The 18,973-nt window shown below is 35.0% G+C and overlaps 1 protein-coding gene across 2 annotated transcripts; it reads left to right on the plus strand.

Moving 5' to 3' along the window:
- The first annotated feature begins 6,952 nt into the window (after positions 1 to 6,952).
- Positions 6,953 to 17,832, plus strand: LOC137950708 (uncharacterized). Of its 2 annotated transcripts, XM_068797309.1 has the most exons (15): positions 6,953 to 7,159; positions 7,277 to 7,354; positions 8,554 to 8,603; positions 8,724 to 8,777; positions 9,355 to 9,407; positions 9,904 to 9,976; positions 11,141 to 11,202; positions 14,442 to 14,510; positions 14,873 to 14,978; positions 15,231 to 15,301; positions 16,075 to 16,175; positions 16,473 to 16,568; positions 16,788 to 16,855; positions 17,122 to 17,167; positions 17,514 to 17,832. In XM_068797309.1, the coding sequence occupies exons 1-15, from the start codon at positions 7,040 to 7,042 to the stop codon at positions 17,592 to 17,594; spliced, it is 1,128 nt and encodes a 375-aa protein (XP_068653410.1). In that variant the 5' UTR covers positions 6,953 to 7,039; the 3' UTR covers positions 17,595 to 17,832. The 2 variants fall into 2 exon arrangements, with proteins under 2 accessions (XP_068653410.1, XP_068653411.1); XM_068797310.1 differs by lacking the exon at positions 8,554 to 8,603.
- Positions 17,833 to 18,973: the final 1,141 nt, after the last annotated feature.

Here is an 18,973-nt window from a genome sequence, read left to right on the forward strand (position 1 = left end):
ATAACGAAGCAGGTGATCGATGGAGGCCGTAAACAAGGGGGGTTCTACTACTTGGCCTTGCCTAAAATAAATATTATTTCAACTAGTGAAACTGAGACAAGTCTACAGCACAACCTGTTGGGACATCCATCTGCACAATCTCTTCATCGTCTTTTTCCTACTCTTAAATAAAGATCAGAGTTAAATTGTGGAGTCTGTCAACTGAGCAAACACTAGAGGACTACATACTCACCTCATCTAAAACTTAAAAGTATTACTCCTTTTTCATTGATTCATACAGATATATGGGGACTTTTGAGTGTCTCAAATATTTCCCGAGTTAAGTACTTTATTACGTTTATTGATGAATGTACTCATACCACTTGGTTATTTCTCTTTAAAGAAGATTATGAATTATCATCCATATTTAAATTCTTTCATGTTATGGTACGCACTCAATTTGGTCAGAAAATAAAAATACTTCGGTCTGATAATGCCAAAGAATATACTTCTAGAGACCTTGACTCCTTTTGTCAAGAGAATGACATTATCCATCAAACATCATGTGCCTACACCCCTCAACAAAATAGTGTAGCAAAACGGAAGAACCATTATCTTCTTGAGGTAGCTAAAAATTTACTATATACCATGAAAGATCTATACTTTTATTTGTCACAAGCTATTCTTACTGCATGTTCTCTTATAAATAGGCTACCCTCTTCCGTTCTAGGTAATAAATCTCCATACTCGTTAATTTTGCCACATGATGATCCTTTTTCACTTCCCCTTGAAAGTCATCGAGTGTCAATGTTTTGTTCATATTACCTCCCCACAACACAATAAACTTGATCCCAAATCTATCAAGTGTATCTTTTTAGGATACTCTCACACAGAAAAGGGTTATGTTTGCTACAACCCTACTCTCCAACGTTTATTTGTGTCCTGTGATATCACTTTTTTTAAGACTCTTCATACTATTCTGACAATGTTACTCCAGGTCTATCTTCAGTACCAAATTCTCCTTGACCAGTTGTGCCTCGTGCTTCGAAAACTGCTCAACCCCCAGACACGTTGGTTGACACCACACCTACAGTGTTTACGGATCCCACCGAGGTAAGTACATCTTCTCTAGTTGTTTTTGGCCCACAATAGGATACTTGTCCCATTGCCGCATGACAAGAACCCATAACTTGCATAAGGCCCTCTGCTTCTCACCCCATATCCAATTTTGTGTCTCACCATCGTTTATCCCCTTTATGTTGTCAATTTCTTTCATTTATCTCCTTCATATCAGTCCCACAGTCCTATCAGGAGGTTCTAAAAAATCCAGGGTGGTGGCAATGGCCGAATAAATGCATACACTATATAAAAATCAAACATGGGCTCTAGTCCCTTTTCCATCAGATAAGAAACCTTGTTGGAAGATAGGGCCCAAGCCCACACGACCAAGGAAGACCCACATATCTAAGAGTATTATAAGATGAGCCAAATGACCAAGGAATGCCCACAAGATGGGCCCAAGAACATAAGAAGTAGTACCCACTATGATTACCACAAGTTGACATTCTTATCACATAAGTTGGAAGATCAAGGATTCACAAAGGCATCTTTATCTTATGATCACGTCTTAGAAGAGTTCTAGTTTGAGTTATGTTTGTCTTTTATCTATAGTGAGTTATTTAATTATGCTAGGATTTATCTTTAAGTATTAGAGTTTGGGTGTAATTGGGACAAACGTAGTTTTATTGTAGTTGGACTCTACTACCTTCCTCTATTATAAATAGAGGTTCATGTACTTTGATTATGATAAGTTAATGAAGTCAACAAAGTATTTCTCTTTTTTCATAAATTCAACATGGTATCAGAGCTAGGTTCTGTGAGTTGACTTAGTCAACCCATAGAGATAATGAGATCCTTTTCTCTAAACCCTAAACCCTAAGTCTAGATTCGTAGTTATTTTTTCCAGTCTCTACACCTGTAGTTCGCTTTGCATTTTCACCTCTATCTTGAGATTTTCATATTGCAAATTATATATTGACGAAAATATATTTGATTTTACTTTCCAAGGAAAATTGATTTTTTTTCAATCGGAGTCATCTACAACGATAAATCTATATTTGAATGAGCGAAGGTCAGATTGCAAAAGAGGTTTGAGCAACAATAGATAACTTAAAGTTCCAAGGTACTTGATGCCATCAAGAACGAGAGTTTATATGGAGATATATAATATATATATATATATAAAGAAATATATGTAAGTCTATTCTCTTACATATTCAACCAATTTTCAATCGGATTTATCTATAAAGATAAATCAATATTTGAAGCAACGAAGGTCAAATTGAAAAAAACGTTAAGCAACAGCAGAAAGCTTCAACTTTCGAGGTATTTTATGCTATAAATAACGAGACTTTATATGAATAATTATATATCAAAAGAAAGATATGTAAGTCTATTTTCTTACCTATTTAACCAATTCTCGATCTGAGTTCTTTATAAGGATATATTGATCTTGAAAGAATCAATGGTCATACTAGAAAAAAAGGAGAAACAATGCTTAATTTGGCCAGATGACAGAGACCGAAATCTATCAGATTATTTATCTTCTGAAAATTATATTTTATGAAGAGAAGTTATAATTGGATGAAAGGTATTTAATTTTAGTTTCAGAATGAGAAAATTTTATGTCAATCTGATCTATATTTAAAAATATATTCGCATTGGAAGAATCAAAGGTCATGCTGGTATTCTGTTGCATTGAAAAATCCAAATTTAAGCCCATTGTTTTGCGTCATTTTTTGAGTTGCTATATTAGGAAAATATCTCACTTCTCCCTGGTTTGAGGGCTTATTTATACATCTATGTTATTTGGGCTTATTTATACATTTATGATATTTGGGCTTATTTATACATCTATGATATTTGGTTCAAGTTGGGATCATTATCATTACCTCCCAACTTGAGGGGGAGAAATAGAATAAGCACAAGAAAGAGGTATTTTACTCTATATGTTGTGGGTATGTTTATGTAACCAAAATATTCAAGGAAGGGGGAACCAAAAAAGATGAGGTTTATGCATCTAAGAAGAAATTTTTATATTGGATTATTTCACGGGTTCTTTTACAAAGTTTATTATTTGGTTCGTGTTATATGTGTTGGAAGATGGTCGTGTTATATTCAGCTACAACTATTATGTTTCTTTGGGGACATTATTATTGAAGAAGAGGTGGTCTCATACAATTATTTATTTGTCCCCATAAAAAATATAAAAAATGTCAACGGTTGGGATTCCATGACGGAGGAACTTATTACCCCGTTAAAAATATAAAAAATGTCAATGGTTGGGATTCCATGACGGAGGAACTTAATACCCTGTCAAAAATATCAAATGTCAACGGTTGGGATTCCATGACAGAGGAACTTAATACCCCGTCAAAAATATCAAAAATGTCAACGGTTGGGATTCCATGATGGAGGAACTTATTATTACATCTATGTTATACCCCCCCTGAATTGGCCAGCTGGACCTCATGGAAGAAAGCACCAGTGTGAGGGGGAGTGTTGGAAGATTGGAGGATTGTCATTTTATATAAAAAGATTATATACATCATTTGTAACAAGCTAGAAGTTCTTGATGTTCTCTCACCCCCAGCTTGAGGGAGAGTATTGGAAGATAGGGCCAAGCCCACACGACCAAAGAAGGCCCACATATCTAAAAATATTATAAGATGGGTCACACGACCAAGGAAGACCCACAAGATGGGCCCAAGCACATAAGAAGTAGGACCTACCATGATTACCACAAGTTGACATTCTTATCACATAAGTTGGAAGATCAAGAAGGACTCACAAAGACATTTTTATCTTATGGTTACGTCCTAGAAAAGTTCTAGTTTGAATTATATTAGTCATTTATCTATATTGAGTTATTTAATTATGCTATGACTTATCTTTAAGTATTAGAGTTTGCGTGTAATTTGGACAAAGGTAGTTTTATTGTAATTGGACTCTACTACTTTTCTCTATTATAAATAAAGGTTCAAGTACTCTGATTATGATAAGTTAATGAAATCAATGAAGTATTTCTCTTTTTCATAAATTTAACAAACCTGTCAGTTGCAAGCAGGTTTTTATAATGAAACACAATCTAAACGGGTCCGTTGCTTGCCTCGTTGCTAAAGGTTATATACAATGTTATGGAATTGATTATGAAGAAACAGTCTCTCCAGTGGTCAAAATGAACTCGGTACGTGTTTTATTATCTTTGGCGGCTAATTCTTCCTGGCAGGTATATCAGCTTGATGTGAAAAATGTTTTTCTTAATTAGGATATCAAGGAAGAAATTTATATGCCTCAACAACCTGGTTATGTGGTTGAGGAGGAGTCAGTATGTCGATTGAAGAAATCCCTTTATGGTCTGAAACAGTCTCCTCGAGCATGGTTTGAAAATTTTAGCCAAGCTCTCATACGGGCTGGATTTCACATATGTTCGGTAGATCACTCTGTATTTATTAAAAACACACCTAAAGGCAAAGTAATTTTGGCAGTATATGTTCATGATCCCCAGGGCATCTAGGAAACCAAGGAAAAAAATGTGCAGAATTCAAGACAAAATATCGTAGACAACTTAAATATTTTTTGGGTATTGAGTTACTACAGTCCAGACATAGGATTGTACTTTCTCAAAAGAAGTATGTCCTTGATCTACTGAAGGAGATATAAATTATGAGGCGTAGACCAGCAGAAACCCCTATGGATTCAAATACAAAATTATGTGCAGGTACTGGAGAAGATGTAGATATTGGAAAATATCAAAGAGTTGTGGGAAAACTTATTAATCTTTGTGTAACAAGGCCAGATATATCATATGCAGTAAATGTGGTAAGTCAATACATGCACAAACCACAACTTAGTCACTGGCAAATCCTAAAAAGAATATTACGACATTTGAAAGGAGCTCCAAGAAGAGGGCTTCTCTATAAGAACCATGATCACTTCAACATAGAAGGATTCTTAGGTGCAGACTGGGCCGGATCCCCGGATGATAGAAAATCTACTTCGGGATATTGTACAATGATTGGAGGGAACTTGGTTACATGGAGAAACAAGAAGCAAAATGTAGTTACACGGTCTAGTGTAGAAGCAGAGTACAGTGCCATGACACACACGGTTAGTGAGCTTCTATGGATCAAATCCCTCATCATTGAACTGAGATTTTATAAAGAAGTTCATGTGGATCTATATTGTGATAATTAGGCAACAATACATATCACATCAAATCCAGTCTTCCATGAGAGAACAAAACACATTAAAGTAAATTGCCACTTCATATGAGAAAAATTCCAAACCAGCATATTATCTCTCAAACATATATCTTCACAGAGCCACCAAACCAGTCACTCTTAAAATCTTGTCCACCATCTGCAACAAGTTAGGCACTTATGATGTTTTCTCACCCCCAGCTTGAGGGGGAGTGTTACAAATTGGGACCCACCATGGTTGCACGAGCTGGTAGGACCCAAATGAGAATGAGAGTTGCCAAGAGGAGTCATCACACTAGCTGACATGAGTTGGAAGATTTAAAAATCAAGTGGGACCCACAATGATAACCATAAGCTGACATCTCTATCCTATGGTCACGTCCTCATAGAAGAGGTTGAGTTTGAGTTATGTTAATCTTCTAATTATGTTGAGTTATTTTATTATGATAGACTTATCTTTAAGAATTATAGTTTGAATGTAATTAGGAGAAGGTAGTTTAATTGTACTTGAACTCTACTACTTTCCTTGACTATAAATAGAGGTGCTTGTACATGGAAATAAATCATCAAAGTAAAGTACTTCTCCACTTCTCTCTCGTGAAGAGTTATTCTCTTGCCTAAACTCTTTTTTTTTCTCTTCTCTCTCGTCTACCCGAGAGCTCTCTCTCCCTTTCTTTTTTGTTTCCCTCTCTCACCTTGCTCAAGATATCAATAAAGGGATCCTAAATTCAACAAAAGTGAATTAGATTACACTATCACTTGATCCGCATGCGTTACTACACCACCAGGTGCCAGTTCAAGTGGTTCATCCACTTGAACTCACCCATGAGTAAAGTGAGCGAAATAAGATTCCTAGTGAAATCCTGGTTCATCCACTTGAACTCGCGTCTCTGCTCGTGAAAGTGAATCTCACTCTCGCTCTCGCTCATTATTAATTAGTGCACCAATTAATTATTACGTGTAATTATTGTATTAATTTAGATTAAATTGTAATTCATTTTAATTAATTAATAAATTATATTATTTAATTAATTAGTATATTAATATATTTTAATACTACATTAAATTACTTATTAGGGTAGTAATCATGTTTGTTTAGGTTAATTATTTGTTTACCTATATGATCTATTTATGTGTATTATAAAAAATAACTCATTCTCTTGTTTACACTACTTTTTTTTTATTTTGGATACTAACACAGGTAAGTATTTTCTAGTGCATTTTACATTTACCACACTAACACTAACAAGTGATGATCACTTTCACTAGCACTAGGTAATTCACTTTGACTTACATTAGGTAAGTGCACTAACCCACCATTAGTCATTTTCATTACTCTGTATAAATTAATTAAATTGATATGCCCTTACATTTGGAAGACATGAACTGGTGTTGGACAAAATGATTTTTTATTTTTGAGAGGGCATATTTTATTAAGGCTCGAATGCAACAAAAATACGTTCACGAAAGGGGGGTCATTAACAATGAGAGATTAGAGGGTTATTTTCTCCTTGACTAGATGATCCTGCTTCTTAAATAAGCTGGCTTGGTCGGTCTTGCTTGTACCTACCTTGCAGGCCAAGTTTCCCAGGAAGTTCAAGTGATCGGTGACTCGACTTGTAGTCTGACTCGTAAAATCGGGACCACGAAGTATAAATGAGTTCTTTCACGCAAAGAATAAAAGAGTTTCTTTCACGCAAAGCATGGCAAAGCATGGAGTTGTTTTCCCGCTCCAAAAACCTCTAGTTTTCCACACTACGACCTCCACTGGATCTCGCTTCCGTTCTCTGATACACTCGATGCAATCGTTGTCACTTTCCTCCTCATCGCTACGAAACGTTTTACAGGTAATGTCCTCCATGTCCGAATCCGCTTCTCCAACGCTTAGGACCGTCACCATCTCGTTTCCGGAGCTCAAGGTATTATTCCGTTGGACGAAAGAATGATGAGTTTTATTAGCCTTTTTTTCTGGATTACCAATGCATGTTTTCTTCGAGGAGTCCGATCATTCTCATAGTAACTTTTTCTTGAATTAGGATAAGGACGAAGATTTATCGGAGAAGATCGAAAGGGGGTTTGGACCTGATGGATTGGGGATTATATCTATTTCAGATGTACGTAATTGAGTTTTTCATCAGTGTTCTTGCCGCTGGGATTCGTAGGTCTTGTCGTGTTTGTTGTTGTTTAATTTAGTTTCTTCATGAACATCCAAATAACGTTCTTACTGATCGTTGACCTCGGGTTTATTAGTTTTCAATTGTCACTGTCAATACCAATGTCAACCATTCATATTTATGACATAGTTTAAAATTTTTAAATGGTTTTGTTTGTATGTATTTCAAAGATTATTGCGGAATCTGGACTTACGTATTTAGAAAACTTAGACTGAAGTTTCCCGTTAGCGCATCAAATTGCTCGTGGTTGGACTTCTGTTATGTCATTTAATAATTGGCAGACTAGCAACTGTGGGCATTTTTTTTCTTCAAGTTGTTGATCTGAAACTTGTACTTGAAGGAAACAGTGGGGTATCATCCCTTTAATTTGCTATATTAGCTTTCTGATTTAGCCCTTGGATGGAACTGTTACAAAATTTTGTGGCTTCTGGAGTTGTCAGATGAGGTTATCCCTTTATTTCAGTTTTCTCTCAATTTTATTTTAGTTTAATAAGTAGAAATGTGACAGTGGTCTCATTTCCCTCCTACCTTTGGGCAGATGACTTTCATTATTCGACTTACTATTTTTATTCCAAAACCTATATAAATTTTTTTAAATATTGTGACAATGAGAGATCGAGAGAAGATGGAATAGTCTGGCTTTCATATCTGAGTCTCAGAAATATAGGCATTTTGAAGACGTCCATCAGATTATGAAAATGTTTGACTCCTTTAAAAGGGCAGCTAGCTTGTTGCAGCCTTCTCAGAGCACTTGGTATATAATATCTTAATAGGTTCGCAACAACAAACTAATTTTACAAACTTAGCTTATGTCAACTATGAATGAGTTTATGAAAATAAGTGTGCAGTATGTGAATGATTCCTTGACAAGGCCAGCTAGCTCGTTGAAGCCTTGAATTGGGCACTTGGTTCAGAATATCCAAGTAGGTTTTCAACGACAAAGTAATTTTATGAGCTCAGTTTATGTCAAGGATGAACATATATATTCTTTCCTTAATTAATTGACCTTGTGACTGCTGTGCCTATATGCTTCTATCTTGAAATTTCTTCCCCTTGCTTCATGGTCTTGTCACATGGACACATTAAATTGACAAACTATTCTGGGTTTCTGTTGTCACACATCTCTCCCTTTGGTGTAGGTTCCTGGTTTTCCTCTTTTACGTCAAAAGCTTTTACAGCTCTCCCCAAAGTATGCATCTCCAGTTTTTGTTCCTAGATGATTCAAAACTTAATTCTGTGTCTGTAACGCACTGTAAAGATGTAACTCTAGCAGTTTTGTGGGTTTTGATTCAATGATTTTATTTACTAGATTAGCACATCTTCCAGAAGAGGCCAAGAAAGAGCTTGAAGATCCAGACAACAGGTAACTATTTATTTTTATCACTTAAACCTAGAATTGGCTGTTCTGATCAATCCAACTTCTGATCTTCAGCTATCAACAATCTCTTGTTGTTTTGGGGTGCCTTAAGTTCTGTTCTTCTCTGTTTTGTTATAATCACATCCTTCTAAAAAAAAAATTCTGATCTTCATTTGTTTATCTTGTAATCCCTTTTAACCTTAATCAGAACAATGCCAAGGGCCTGCTTATCCAAAGGGGCAACCATAGTTTAGCTGAGACAGTGACATGAACATGGAACAAAGTGGAAGATGGTTGTGATTATAACAATAACAAGACATGTTAAGGCAACTAACATGATATTCAAGTTCAGACATGATTTTTTGAACATTCAGGCTGAATTTAGGATTCAATTAGCATCCAAACTTTTCGTGGTCGAGAATTTTGAAAGACTGCTCGTAGAGCTGTTTGTTATGTTTCTCGTAACATTAAATTTTGTGAAATTAGAAATATATGCTGATCTTGAACTTAATAGCATAGAGCTTGTTATGTAATTTTTTAGTACACTTCTGGGTGGTGTATCCTTACTTCTTTACCTTTGTAGGTATAATTTTGGATGGAGTCATGGGAAGGAGAAGCTTGAATCTGGTAAACTAGGTAGGTTTTTCTTTGTTGCTTCAATTTTTTGTTTTAACCAAGTTCCTGGTATCTTGTGAAGGGTTTACCACTGTTATGAAGTTAGATTAAGATTAGAATTGACTAACTTATGGATATCGATAGCATGTTACATGTTATCTTCTCGTGTAAATTATGCAGGTAACTTCTGCATTTAATTTTCTTCAGGGTAAATCTCAGCCTAAATTCAGACAATTGTATCTTACCAAGAATCATGGAATTTTCCTGTTGAGATAATTATTGATTTTGGTGCTACTTTGGTAACTTTGAGGCTGGGTGTCTTGCGAAACCAAGATATCATTTCTCAATATACTGAGAGACTGTTGTGAATGGGTGTTTTATCATAATTATTTTCCTAACTTACTTTTTTTTCTTCTAGTGAAATGTTTTCAAATCTTAGCAACTTTGCTTACTTCAACTTAACAGAAAGAAGTAATAAAATGATTTAATTTTTTGCATATGGTGCTTTGAAGTACAGATGTTTTCAAAGGATCATATTATGCCAACCCAATTCTGGACATACCAACAGCTGAGAATTCCCTCATAGAAAGGTAAGCTCTGTTTTATCTGCATTCCTAGAATAGATCTAATTTGGTTTTCTTTATGTTATCTTTTCTAATCAGTTTCCAATTTATGAATCCTTTTATGTTTGTTCCTTAGTGTTTATGGATTTGGCAAGTTTAGTCTTCTTTTTGTGTTTTTTCTTTTCCCTCCTTACAGTTGAAGTTATGGTTTCTTTTTATGGTTCAGAATGGTTGGAAGATTGGGAAAGGGATATAAATGTGGCAAAAATATTGAGAGCAATTGCTAGTAAGTTGGGGCATACTCTATTATGATACATATAAATAAGAACTGGAACCAGGTTCTAACATTTGTGATACTTTATGCTAAACCATCAAAATAGATCAGAAGAGTGTGTTTCTCATTGAGGCTCTATGAATGCATAGTTACCAATGTTTTTTTAGAGTCTTTTGATGTACTCAGATAATTTCATCGAGGCACTCCTGTTTGAGAGGGGTTTGGCAGTTGTTTTCTGCTAGACTTCTAGGGAGAGGTTCTCTTCCTCGCACTTCACATTTTTGGCAAGGTAGAGGACTTATGTAGGATTATATCCCTCATAGTATTCATGCTTTTCAGTGCCCATACCCTGGCTGCTTCCCTCGCTTGGGATGGTGTTCCCCAACAAGATCTTATTGCATAAAATTCATATTCATTAGATCTGTTTATATGTCTTACTTTCCATTGCCCCTTTTCTGGAAGGTTTTTTTATCCTTTTCCTCCATTTAACGAAATCTCTTTCTCATTGTGTGCAAGAAGAGAAAAAGAAGTTTCTTCATAATAATCTCCTGCTCTTGTCCCTATAACATTCAGATCACGTCTACTTTGCCTGCATTCTTTTTGGCAACTTCTATTTGCTTCTTATTATGAATAAATCACGGGCACTGTTTTTTGAATTTTGGGGTGAAACCCAAATTGAAGTTTCCTAATGTGGGGTCATTGCTTCAAAATCCCCATTCATTTTTGTTTTTATTTTCTTCTAAAATTTGACCAACTTTTGTGTATTAGCATCCAATGGTGTATATCTATATATTTTCAGTCAAATGCAGCTTGCCTACAGAAAATGATCTCATTTTGCATGTAAACATGTGCATTTTATCTTGATGCATATATGATTATTCATAGCAGCTAACCCGGTATCTGCTATTTTGGTCTAGGTATCCTTCATATTGTCGCCCTAATATATGGCCTAGAAATTCTTTGCCTGAACTTGAAGTGGGTAAGTGATCTTCTATAAAGAATTCAATACATGCATCAAGCAATGACATCCTGCTTTAATAACAAAATTATTTTTCATATTCACATGATTTAGTTCACTGCTTGAAAGATGCATTTTAACCTTTCAGAAAGGAGTTCTGTTGAAATTCTGTTGTTTCCCTCTCTCAAGTGTATAAGGTGTTTTCTGTTCATCACTACCAATTATTTGTTGTGGTTGTTGATGTTAAAAAATTAAAACAAAGTTCTATGGAATAACCATAGTTTCTAGAGCGGGTCACAGAGATAAGAAATGTGACATGAAAACTCATGAGAAGCACAAAATGTTTTTGAATGTTCATGAGAAACACAAAATTAGCTGTCAATTTAGGTACAAATGAGAAATAACTAGAATTTTTCTATTTTTTTCTTTCTGTCAAAGAGGGTCTTCCCTCCCTCTTTAATTTTCTGTAGTTTTTTTCTTTTGTCTCCTCTTTTGTGTCCCGTGTTTGCATTCCTCCCCTCTAGGGTCCCCCTTCTTAATGAATTCTCCTTTCACGCTTGCCTTAAAAAAAAAAAATACTATGAATTTTAAAGAGTAGAAACCCATTCAAACATCATGAAAGGATAGGGCACGTGAAAAGGGAACCTTTGGAAAACTTGTAAGGGATGATGAGAAGCACAAGGAATCTTGTAGAATCTCATATATTTCTTAAGTGATTAATTTTGCTAGGACATGGTTTGTTCAGAATGTGTTGTGCTGGGAAAACCGGTATTTTTGTGAAAAAAATTAAAAGAGATTTTGAGGTGATGAGAGGGTTCAGATGAGGTTTTTCAGAAAGAATGGGAAAAAGATATGGAAGGAAGACTCTCGACTTTTTTAAAAGGGGGTCAATCGCCTTTAGATTTTAGCCAAAGTGAGATTTAATGTTCATTACCTAATTTCAAAGAGCAAAAAAATGCTACCCTTTGTTGCCCAATTTGCCTCATCTGAAAATATGCCTAAATTTAACTACACACCCCTTCTCGTCTATAATTACCTCTTTACCTCTTTAACAATTATAAAACACCCCTATAGTCCCTTAGCCTGCGTATTATCCTAGCAAATTTTGATTTTGATTGGTAAGATCTTTTAAAGAAAAAGCCAGATACAAGAGAAGAAAAAAAATAGTACAATACCTCACAGAGGTCAGATGTCAACATCCTCTCTTGCATGCATCTGCCTAACATTTGACAGGGCAGGGGGTGTGAGTCCTATAAATAGCTAGGTTCCTGCATTTAAAGTTAAAACTGGTAAATACTTTCAAAGATTTGTATATGTATCACTAAATTCTCTTGAATCTCTAATGATTTGTATATGACCTTCCATTTTGGGTTGTGCAAGAGGCTCATTTCAGAAAGTGTTTGTATGTTATTCTGATATTGGAGGTTATCTTCCTTCAATAATTAACTTAAAACTCTACAACTTTTATGTTTTATTTTAGGTGTGAAAATGCTTAGCATAGGTAATTCCTATTTTTCAGTCATAAGAAAGTTATTCTTGGAATGATTTCTCACTTGGCACTACATTCAGAGTTTGCAAAACCCCTCCCCCCATCCCTAAGCTTATTTCTAAGCATGGTCATGTTTGATGATTATGAGTCCTGCCATTATTGGTTACCAATGTCTCTGTCTCAAGCTAGTTATCTAAGATTGAAAGCTGTTGTAGAACAATAGTCTCACATTGGTTTGGGGTTGAAAGGATCCTATGCTTATTGTTTGGGAGGAAAACTCCTATCTTTGGTTAGACCTCTTTGTTTGGGCTTAGAAAGATCTTATGCTTCAGCTGGTCTTTTTTGGAAGGGACCTGCCCACGTTTAATCAATGGAATAAGGGCGAAGGGGCATTCTAATTGTTGAAAAATGGGTCTGAGAGAATAGAGAGAGGTTTGGAAAAAAAGACATAGGAGAAGAAGAGGGAGTTCGTGGTAGAAAGAATATTCTGGTTTAGGGGTTGGGCACAGCCCCTGATCATTCTTTATATCCTCTTAAAATGATAATAGTAATAAATTACAAGTATGCCCCTCTCTCTCCCTCTCTTAATACATATTCTCACTGATTTCTAAGTGTAGAAAAACAGCACATAAAGTTACTAATTTTTGAAACGGTGATGATTTTATTTCAAAACAAAGCAAGAAAATACATCAAGGGAGGCCTCTCCTAACAACAAGAGATTGAAGGGAAGGTCCCAACTTACTAATAACACAGCTATTGGATCCTCAAAAGTATTAGGAGAGGGGGTATCCTTCTAAAAAAACCTAAATACCCATATTAAAAACAGAAAGTTACCCCTTGGTCTTTACACTATTTAACACTAATGTTTGGTAGGGTATTATAGTTGTTTGCCTAAGCATGACAGTTGGACTGATATCTTGGCTTGCTTTGAAGTTTGAGCTTTGAAATCAATTATTTCAACATTTTGGATAAGTTATCATAAGATGATTGAAATCTTTGGATTAGTTGGGCATGCCAAACCGGGGTTCTTTTAATGTGACGTGTTGCTTTCAAGTTTCACAGGTGTCTAGGTATTTGTGTGCTGTGTGTGGGTGAAATAGTACTCTGTTTTGTGTTATAAATTTGCATGGGTCTTGTGATTTGCTATAGTCTCTTCTCTAGATTGGCATTTAGTGTTTCATGCTGCGGGCATCCAGAGTTTTCAGTAGGATAGTTTTGAAGGTTTTGATGTATCAAATGGATCGACAATATATATTCATGAACTCCTTGGAAATTGTGGTACGCATAATACTAATAGAAATCTTGATTTCATGCATGCTAGATCTAAGCTATGGAGTACATAATTGATACTAATTATTGAAGCAGGCTTGATAAATAAATCGAATTTTTCAGTATGGAGTTTATATAATGGAACCTAACTTGCACAAATCGTGGTCCTTACTCATTGTTCAGTACATAACAGCTGTGAATTGTCTCTTTCATTTAACAGAGGACCTCAAATCAATTGTCCCCTTTTGTATGTTCAGAGTATTTAGCATATTCTACTTCTGTAAGGGTACTTTGGTGATTGGGCTGTTTAAAGTTGAATACTACTTTTCATTAAGATATCACTGTAAACTTGCTTTGGTTTTTCTTAATGGTTTTCAGATATACGAGTTTACCTTCAAAGTGTAGCTTTGTCAGCATTATTCTTGCAACTTTTGCTTATTTGTGGTTCTTCATTGCTCAACTTTGACTAATGACAGTGTTGGTTAAATTTGTAATATTGCAGCATTTAAATCACTTGGAAAGCTGATGGTGGAAGTTGGATTGATGTTGGCTTATCATTGCGATCGGTATGGTATGTTGTCCTTTATAGGCTGTCCTTTATAGACTCGCATCATAATGAAAAATCGAGTTGTGATTTGAATATGTTACCGTGTCCCATAGGACACCCCAATAAATTCATTCATCACAACTTCTCTATTTCTTTCTCAAGTTGAAAACTAGAGTTTGCCAAGTTTCTGTTGTGCGTTTTTTTATTTTTATGGAAAATCATTTTTTAAAATATCATTCTCATCTTTAATATAACTCAGCACTATTTAAAAAAAAATATTATTCTTATCTTATATCTGATATCTGTTCCAGAAATGATACTAGAACCTCTGTATTCTTTGTCACATGCAAGTGTCTCTGATCTTTTCTCAATCTGCATTGAAACAGTAAAGAAACAGACGAGAGTGCCTAAGAGTAAAGGCCTTGAACAGATACTACAAGATTCTCGGTGTCATAAAGGGCGTCTTTTGTACTACTTTCCAAGGCTACAAAGGTATAGCTAGTTTTCTACTATTTTATTGTTGTAAAAGTGTATTGGCTTTGTCTGTAGGAATGAAGAATGAACAAGAAAAGGAAAGCTGACAAGAATAAAAAAGTCTTTTCCTTATGTGCATGTTCATGCCAAATTTACCTTTGCAAGTAGTTTGACTGTTTGTCTTCAGTAATGAGCTTAGTTTTTAGGGTTCTTAATTTCCACTTGGACAAGTCATCTGACCTTCTGCATTGGTTTGCACCCTCACTGCAGCGATTTGGCTGAAGATTCCACTGCCCTTTCATCATGGTGTGGATGGCATACTGACCATGGTTCTCTCACAGGTGATATATGTAATTTGACTTTTTTCCATTCTCATTATCTGGGAGTGTGACTCCTAGTACGCAGTAGTTAAAATAAGAATGAGAGAATCAGTGAGTACATTAGTTCAATTGGGCTTTTAACTCAATGGTGGAGTGGTGTTGGGATTTCTTTGTGTCAGGTTTTGGGTTGGAGTGGCTTAGGGTGTCGTATGTGTATCTATATAGCTATCACTGAAGAAAAAATAAGTCCATGTGTTGGATGTTTCATAGTTTTATTGATCAAATATTTTATCTAGGATTCTCTTTATTGAAAAATCTTCGAGAGTATGGATTGGTGGTTGCAGCTTCCGCTTATTTTCCTGGATTTGATCCCTGTATTTGAAGTAGCATGAGGTGTTTCCACTGTGCAGACAAGGACAGTTACGGAGGCATTATTTTCCATAGATGATAGAGAAACTGGTTATGCCATTTCTCTCCTTTTTCCATACTTCTGCTATACTCATAAGTTAGGCAAGTTGTTTTATTTAACAATAGTTGTCGCTGCTGGAAACAGTATGTCATATGTCTATATGGCACTTTGACCTTCCAGAGGTTGATCCTAATTTAGACTCTAAGGTCAATTAAGTAGTAAATTACTGAAGCATAGCATTCGAGAGCTAATTGTATTTCTTTAATGGAGTCTCAGCTTATTAAGTTTTCAGTATTTTTAGCAGGCATTGCTTTTTTATCAGCTGATTTCTCTTTCTTTCTTTCTCTTAGCTGTTCTAATATCTGGAATTGGCCTGAACTCACAGGTCTAACTTGTGGGCTGTTTACAAGAGGCTCTCAGAAAATAGAGTGCCTTGATAGTGATGCTGGACTTTACATAAGAACCCGAAGTGATGAGATTGTCAAAGTATAATTTTTTATTCTTTTTTTCATTTTTCGAATTTGTCTTTCGGGTGATGGCTATACTGTCTAAGAGTCCCTTGCTTGCTACCTTATTTATAAGAACTTCTCTTTTGGATGACAGATGTGAATGTTCCTTGTGGGATTTGCAACTCTATATTAAAGCAAAGATCAATCTTTATTTTATTTGAGTGTTGTACTCTAGATTCTACTGCCATAGTTAGGCTCTCTTAGATCACCATTATCATCAAGTACAATCTATAACCTTTCCCTACTTCACAATCTCTTCTCTGTTCTGCCTTAGGTTGTGTTTGGAGAAGATGAAATTGCATATCAAATAGGTGAAACAACTGAAATACTCTCAGGTGGACATCTTTGTGCGACACCCCATTGTGTGAAGGTGATTTTCTTCTTTATGGTTGTTTGTGGTTACCAATTTATTTGTTCTTTTAAATTGTTTCCAATCTTCAAATTGGATTGTGATTTACTTGCTAGATCACTCTTTTTCAACTTTTCTAGACCCCTGGACATATTTGAGTTAAAAAAACATAATTGTTCAGCTGGAGTTGAAGCATTTTCTACTTCTTAATTTCATAAATTTAATTGACTTTATGAATAGGCACCTAAGGGAGAGAAGACATTTGGTGTGGAACGTTCAACTTTTGCTCTATTTATGCAGCCTGACTGGTACGTGGGGTTAAACATTTTGATGGATGGAATAAAAAACTGATCTATTATTCTTTGAAGTTGTTCTACTTCTTCCAGAATTTGGTGGCAACATGATTGTGAGCATTAAACCCCCACATAATGTTTCTCAAAAGAAAAAAAGAAAAAGAAAATAGATTTTGTATCCTTATTCTTCTATGAATCTGCTTGTCATGTTATTCTCATAACCAAGTTCTTGTTCTTTCTTCTGATGCATATTTCGTAATGTTTCTTAAATTCTTTCACAGGGATGAAAAACTCAATTTTCCTAAAGAAGTAAATCTTCATCGAGAGGTATGCTACTTAAGTCTGTTGAACTTAATACTAAATTGCGGTCACATGTTTATTTTCAGACAAGAACCTGAGTAAAGGCATTGAAGTGCCACTGGCTTTTAAACCAGATAAGATGTCATTTCCTCAAGTGTTCCACCTGTTTAAGGTTAAACACTTTTGATTGGTTATGAGAAGAAAATCACTGTCATTTGCCATATTCTTTGATAGTGAGGTATCTTTTAGCACCTAGGAGTCACAAAGTCATCGTAGGAGATTAATAAAAATCTCGACCCCATTATTTCATTGTAATGCTCATGTTGTAGCTATGCCCAAATTTTTTTTTTACACTAACTCTTGCGTTTCACAGTTCATTCCCCCAGAAACGACAATTACTTTTGGGGAGTACTCTGAGAAGCTTATAAACAAGTATTATGGCCCAACAACATGAGAAATCTTTTCTCTGAAATGCCTTATCTGTGCAAAGGGGTTTGTTTCTCTCAGCTCTTGTTTGACCTTTTTAACTTGCCTTCCTACATTAAGAAACATGGTGCAATGGCCACTTCAAACTTTTTCCTTTCTTTTTTGTTTTTTTTTTTTTTTTTTTTTTTTTGTGGGCTAGCAATAAGACCTATTTATATCACTGTTTTACCCATTGAATCGGTTGTGCTCAATAATGGGAAACAATTTTCGTGACTCTTGCAGATTTGATTATTTGAGTATCATAATTTAATAAATTTAGTATGTGGAGCCTGACTATAGTAGTGAAAGGTTGTCCAGGGTCTTGAATTCTCTTGCCTTGGAACTCTGCACATGAGCCAATTAACTTGGAACTGAGAAGATTGCATATTTCAAACTATACCTTTAAAATTTATATGAATTTCTACTTATAAAAAATATATTACATTGAATATCTACATCATATTATGAACAGGTGGTGGTGGGAACAAATTCAATCCAAGCAAATAACTACAAGTGTTTGGAAATAAGAAAAACAAGAGCAACTCCAAAAAGTAATGGAAAAGAGAACTTGTAGAAAATAAAACTAATTTTCCTATGTCCTTAACTTTATGAGGAATAAGAGAAGTTGAGGTGAAATTATTTTCATCCGTATAATTGCCATGGATTTTGAACAAAATTTCAAATGAATTCTTCGTTATAATTTTATTATCACTGTGGTTGCACATATGCACTTAGTTTCTTGGTATTTGACCAACATTGTGTTTATTCCATGCCCTTTTTTTTTCAATTTACTTATTTAAAGAAAGTGGTATTCAAAAGTGTCCCTTTTTGTTATGGTAATTAGATAGAGGGAAAGGAGATTGGACTCAAATTCAGCTGACATTGGTAGTATCCAATTTTTCTTCTTTAGAAAAATTAAATTAATTGATATGTCATTTACCTCATAGTATTTACATTAATAGCATTTTCTTCATTTGACAACTTAAATTAAAGTCATTGGTAAAAAAAACTATGTTCTAGCATTCCCCATTATGTTGGAGCATAAATATCAAACAATACCACTTGTTATAAAATGGATCAAATTTCTATTTTTGTAAAGGCTTTTGAAATGAAGCTTCCAAGCTGTTCAATTGATCTTACATAGGGGTTACAAATTTCCCAGATATTAACTACATTTCTAATAAAACGACGATCCACTTCGATATGTTTAGTATGTTTGTAAAACCCAAGATTACAACTAATGAAAATTGCCACCTTGTTATTGCATCCCACCACCATTGGTTTATTGCTATTAAAGTGAAAATTGAAGAGTATTGACTTCATTGACTCATAAATAGTGTAAGTTGTAGTTCTTTGCACCAGGCCTCA

The sequence above is a fragment of the Aristolochia californica genome, unplaced genomic scaffold, assembly GCF_029961685.1.
Source record: "Aristolochia californica isolate CCGP_79_NKW_82.1479 unplaced genomic scaffold, dmAriCali1.0.hap1 SCAF_14, whole genome shotgun sequence".
Lineage (NCBI taxonomy): Eukaryota > Viridiplantae > Streptophyta > Magnoliopsida > Piperales > Aristolochiaceae > Aristolochia > Aristolochia californica.

Excerpts from the sequence above, each read along its gene's own strand:
- LOC137950708 (XM_068797309.1), top strand. The coding sequence starts at position 7,040 with ATGCAATCGTTGTCACTTTCCTCCTCATCGCTACGAAACGTTTTACAG. Across the intron at positions 7,355-8,553 it reads GGATTATATCTATTTCAGAT|GTTCCTGGTTTTCCTCTTTT; the intron begins GTACGTAATTGA and ends CCTTTGGTGTAG. Across the intron at positions 9,408-9,903 it reads GCTTGAATCTGGTAAACTAG|ATGTTTTCAAAGGATCATAT; the intron begins GTAGGTTTTTCT and ends TTTGAAGTACAG.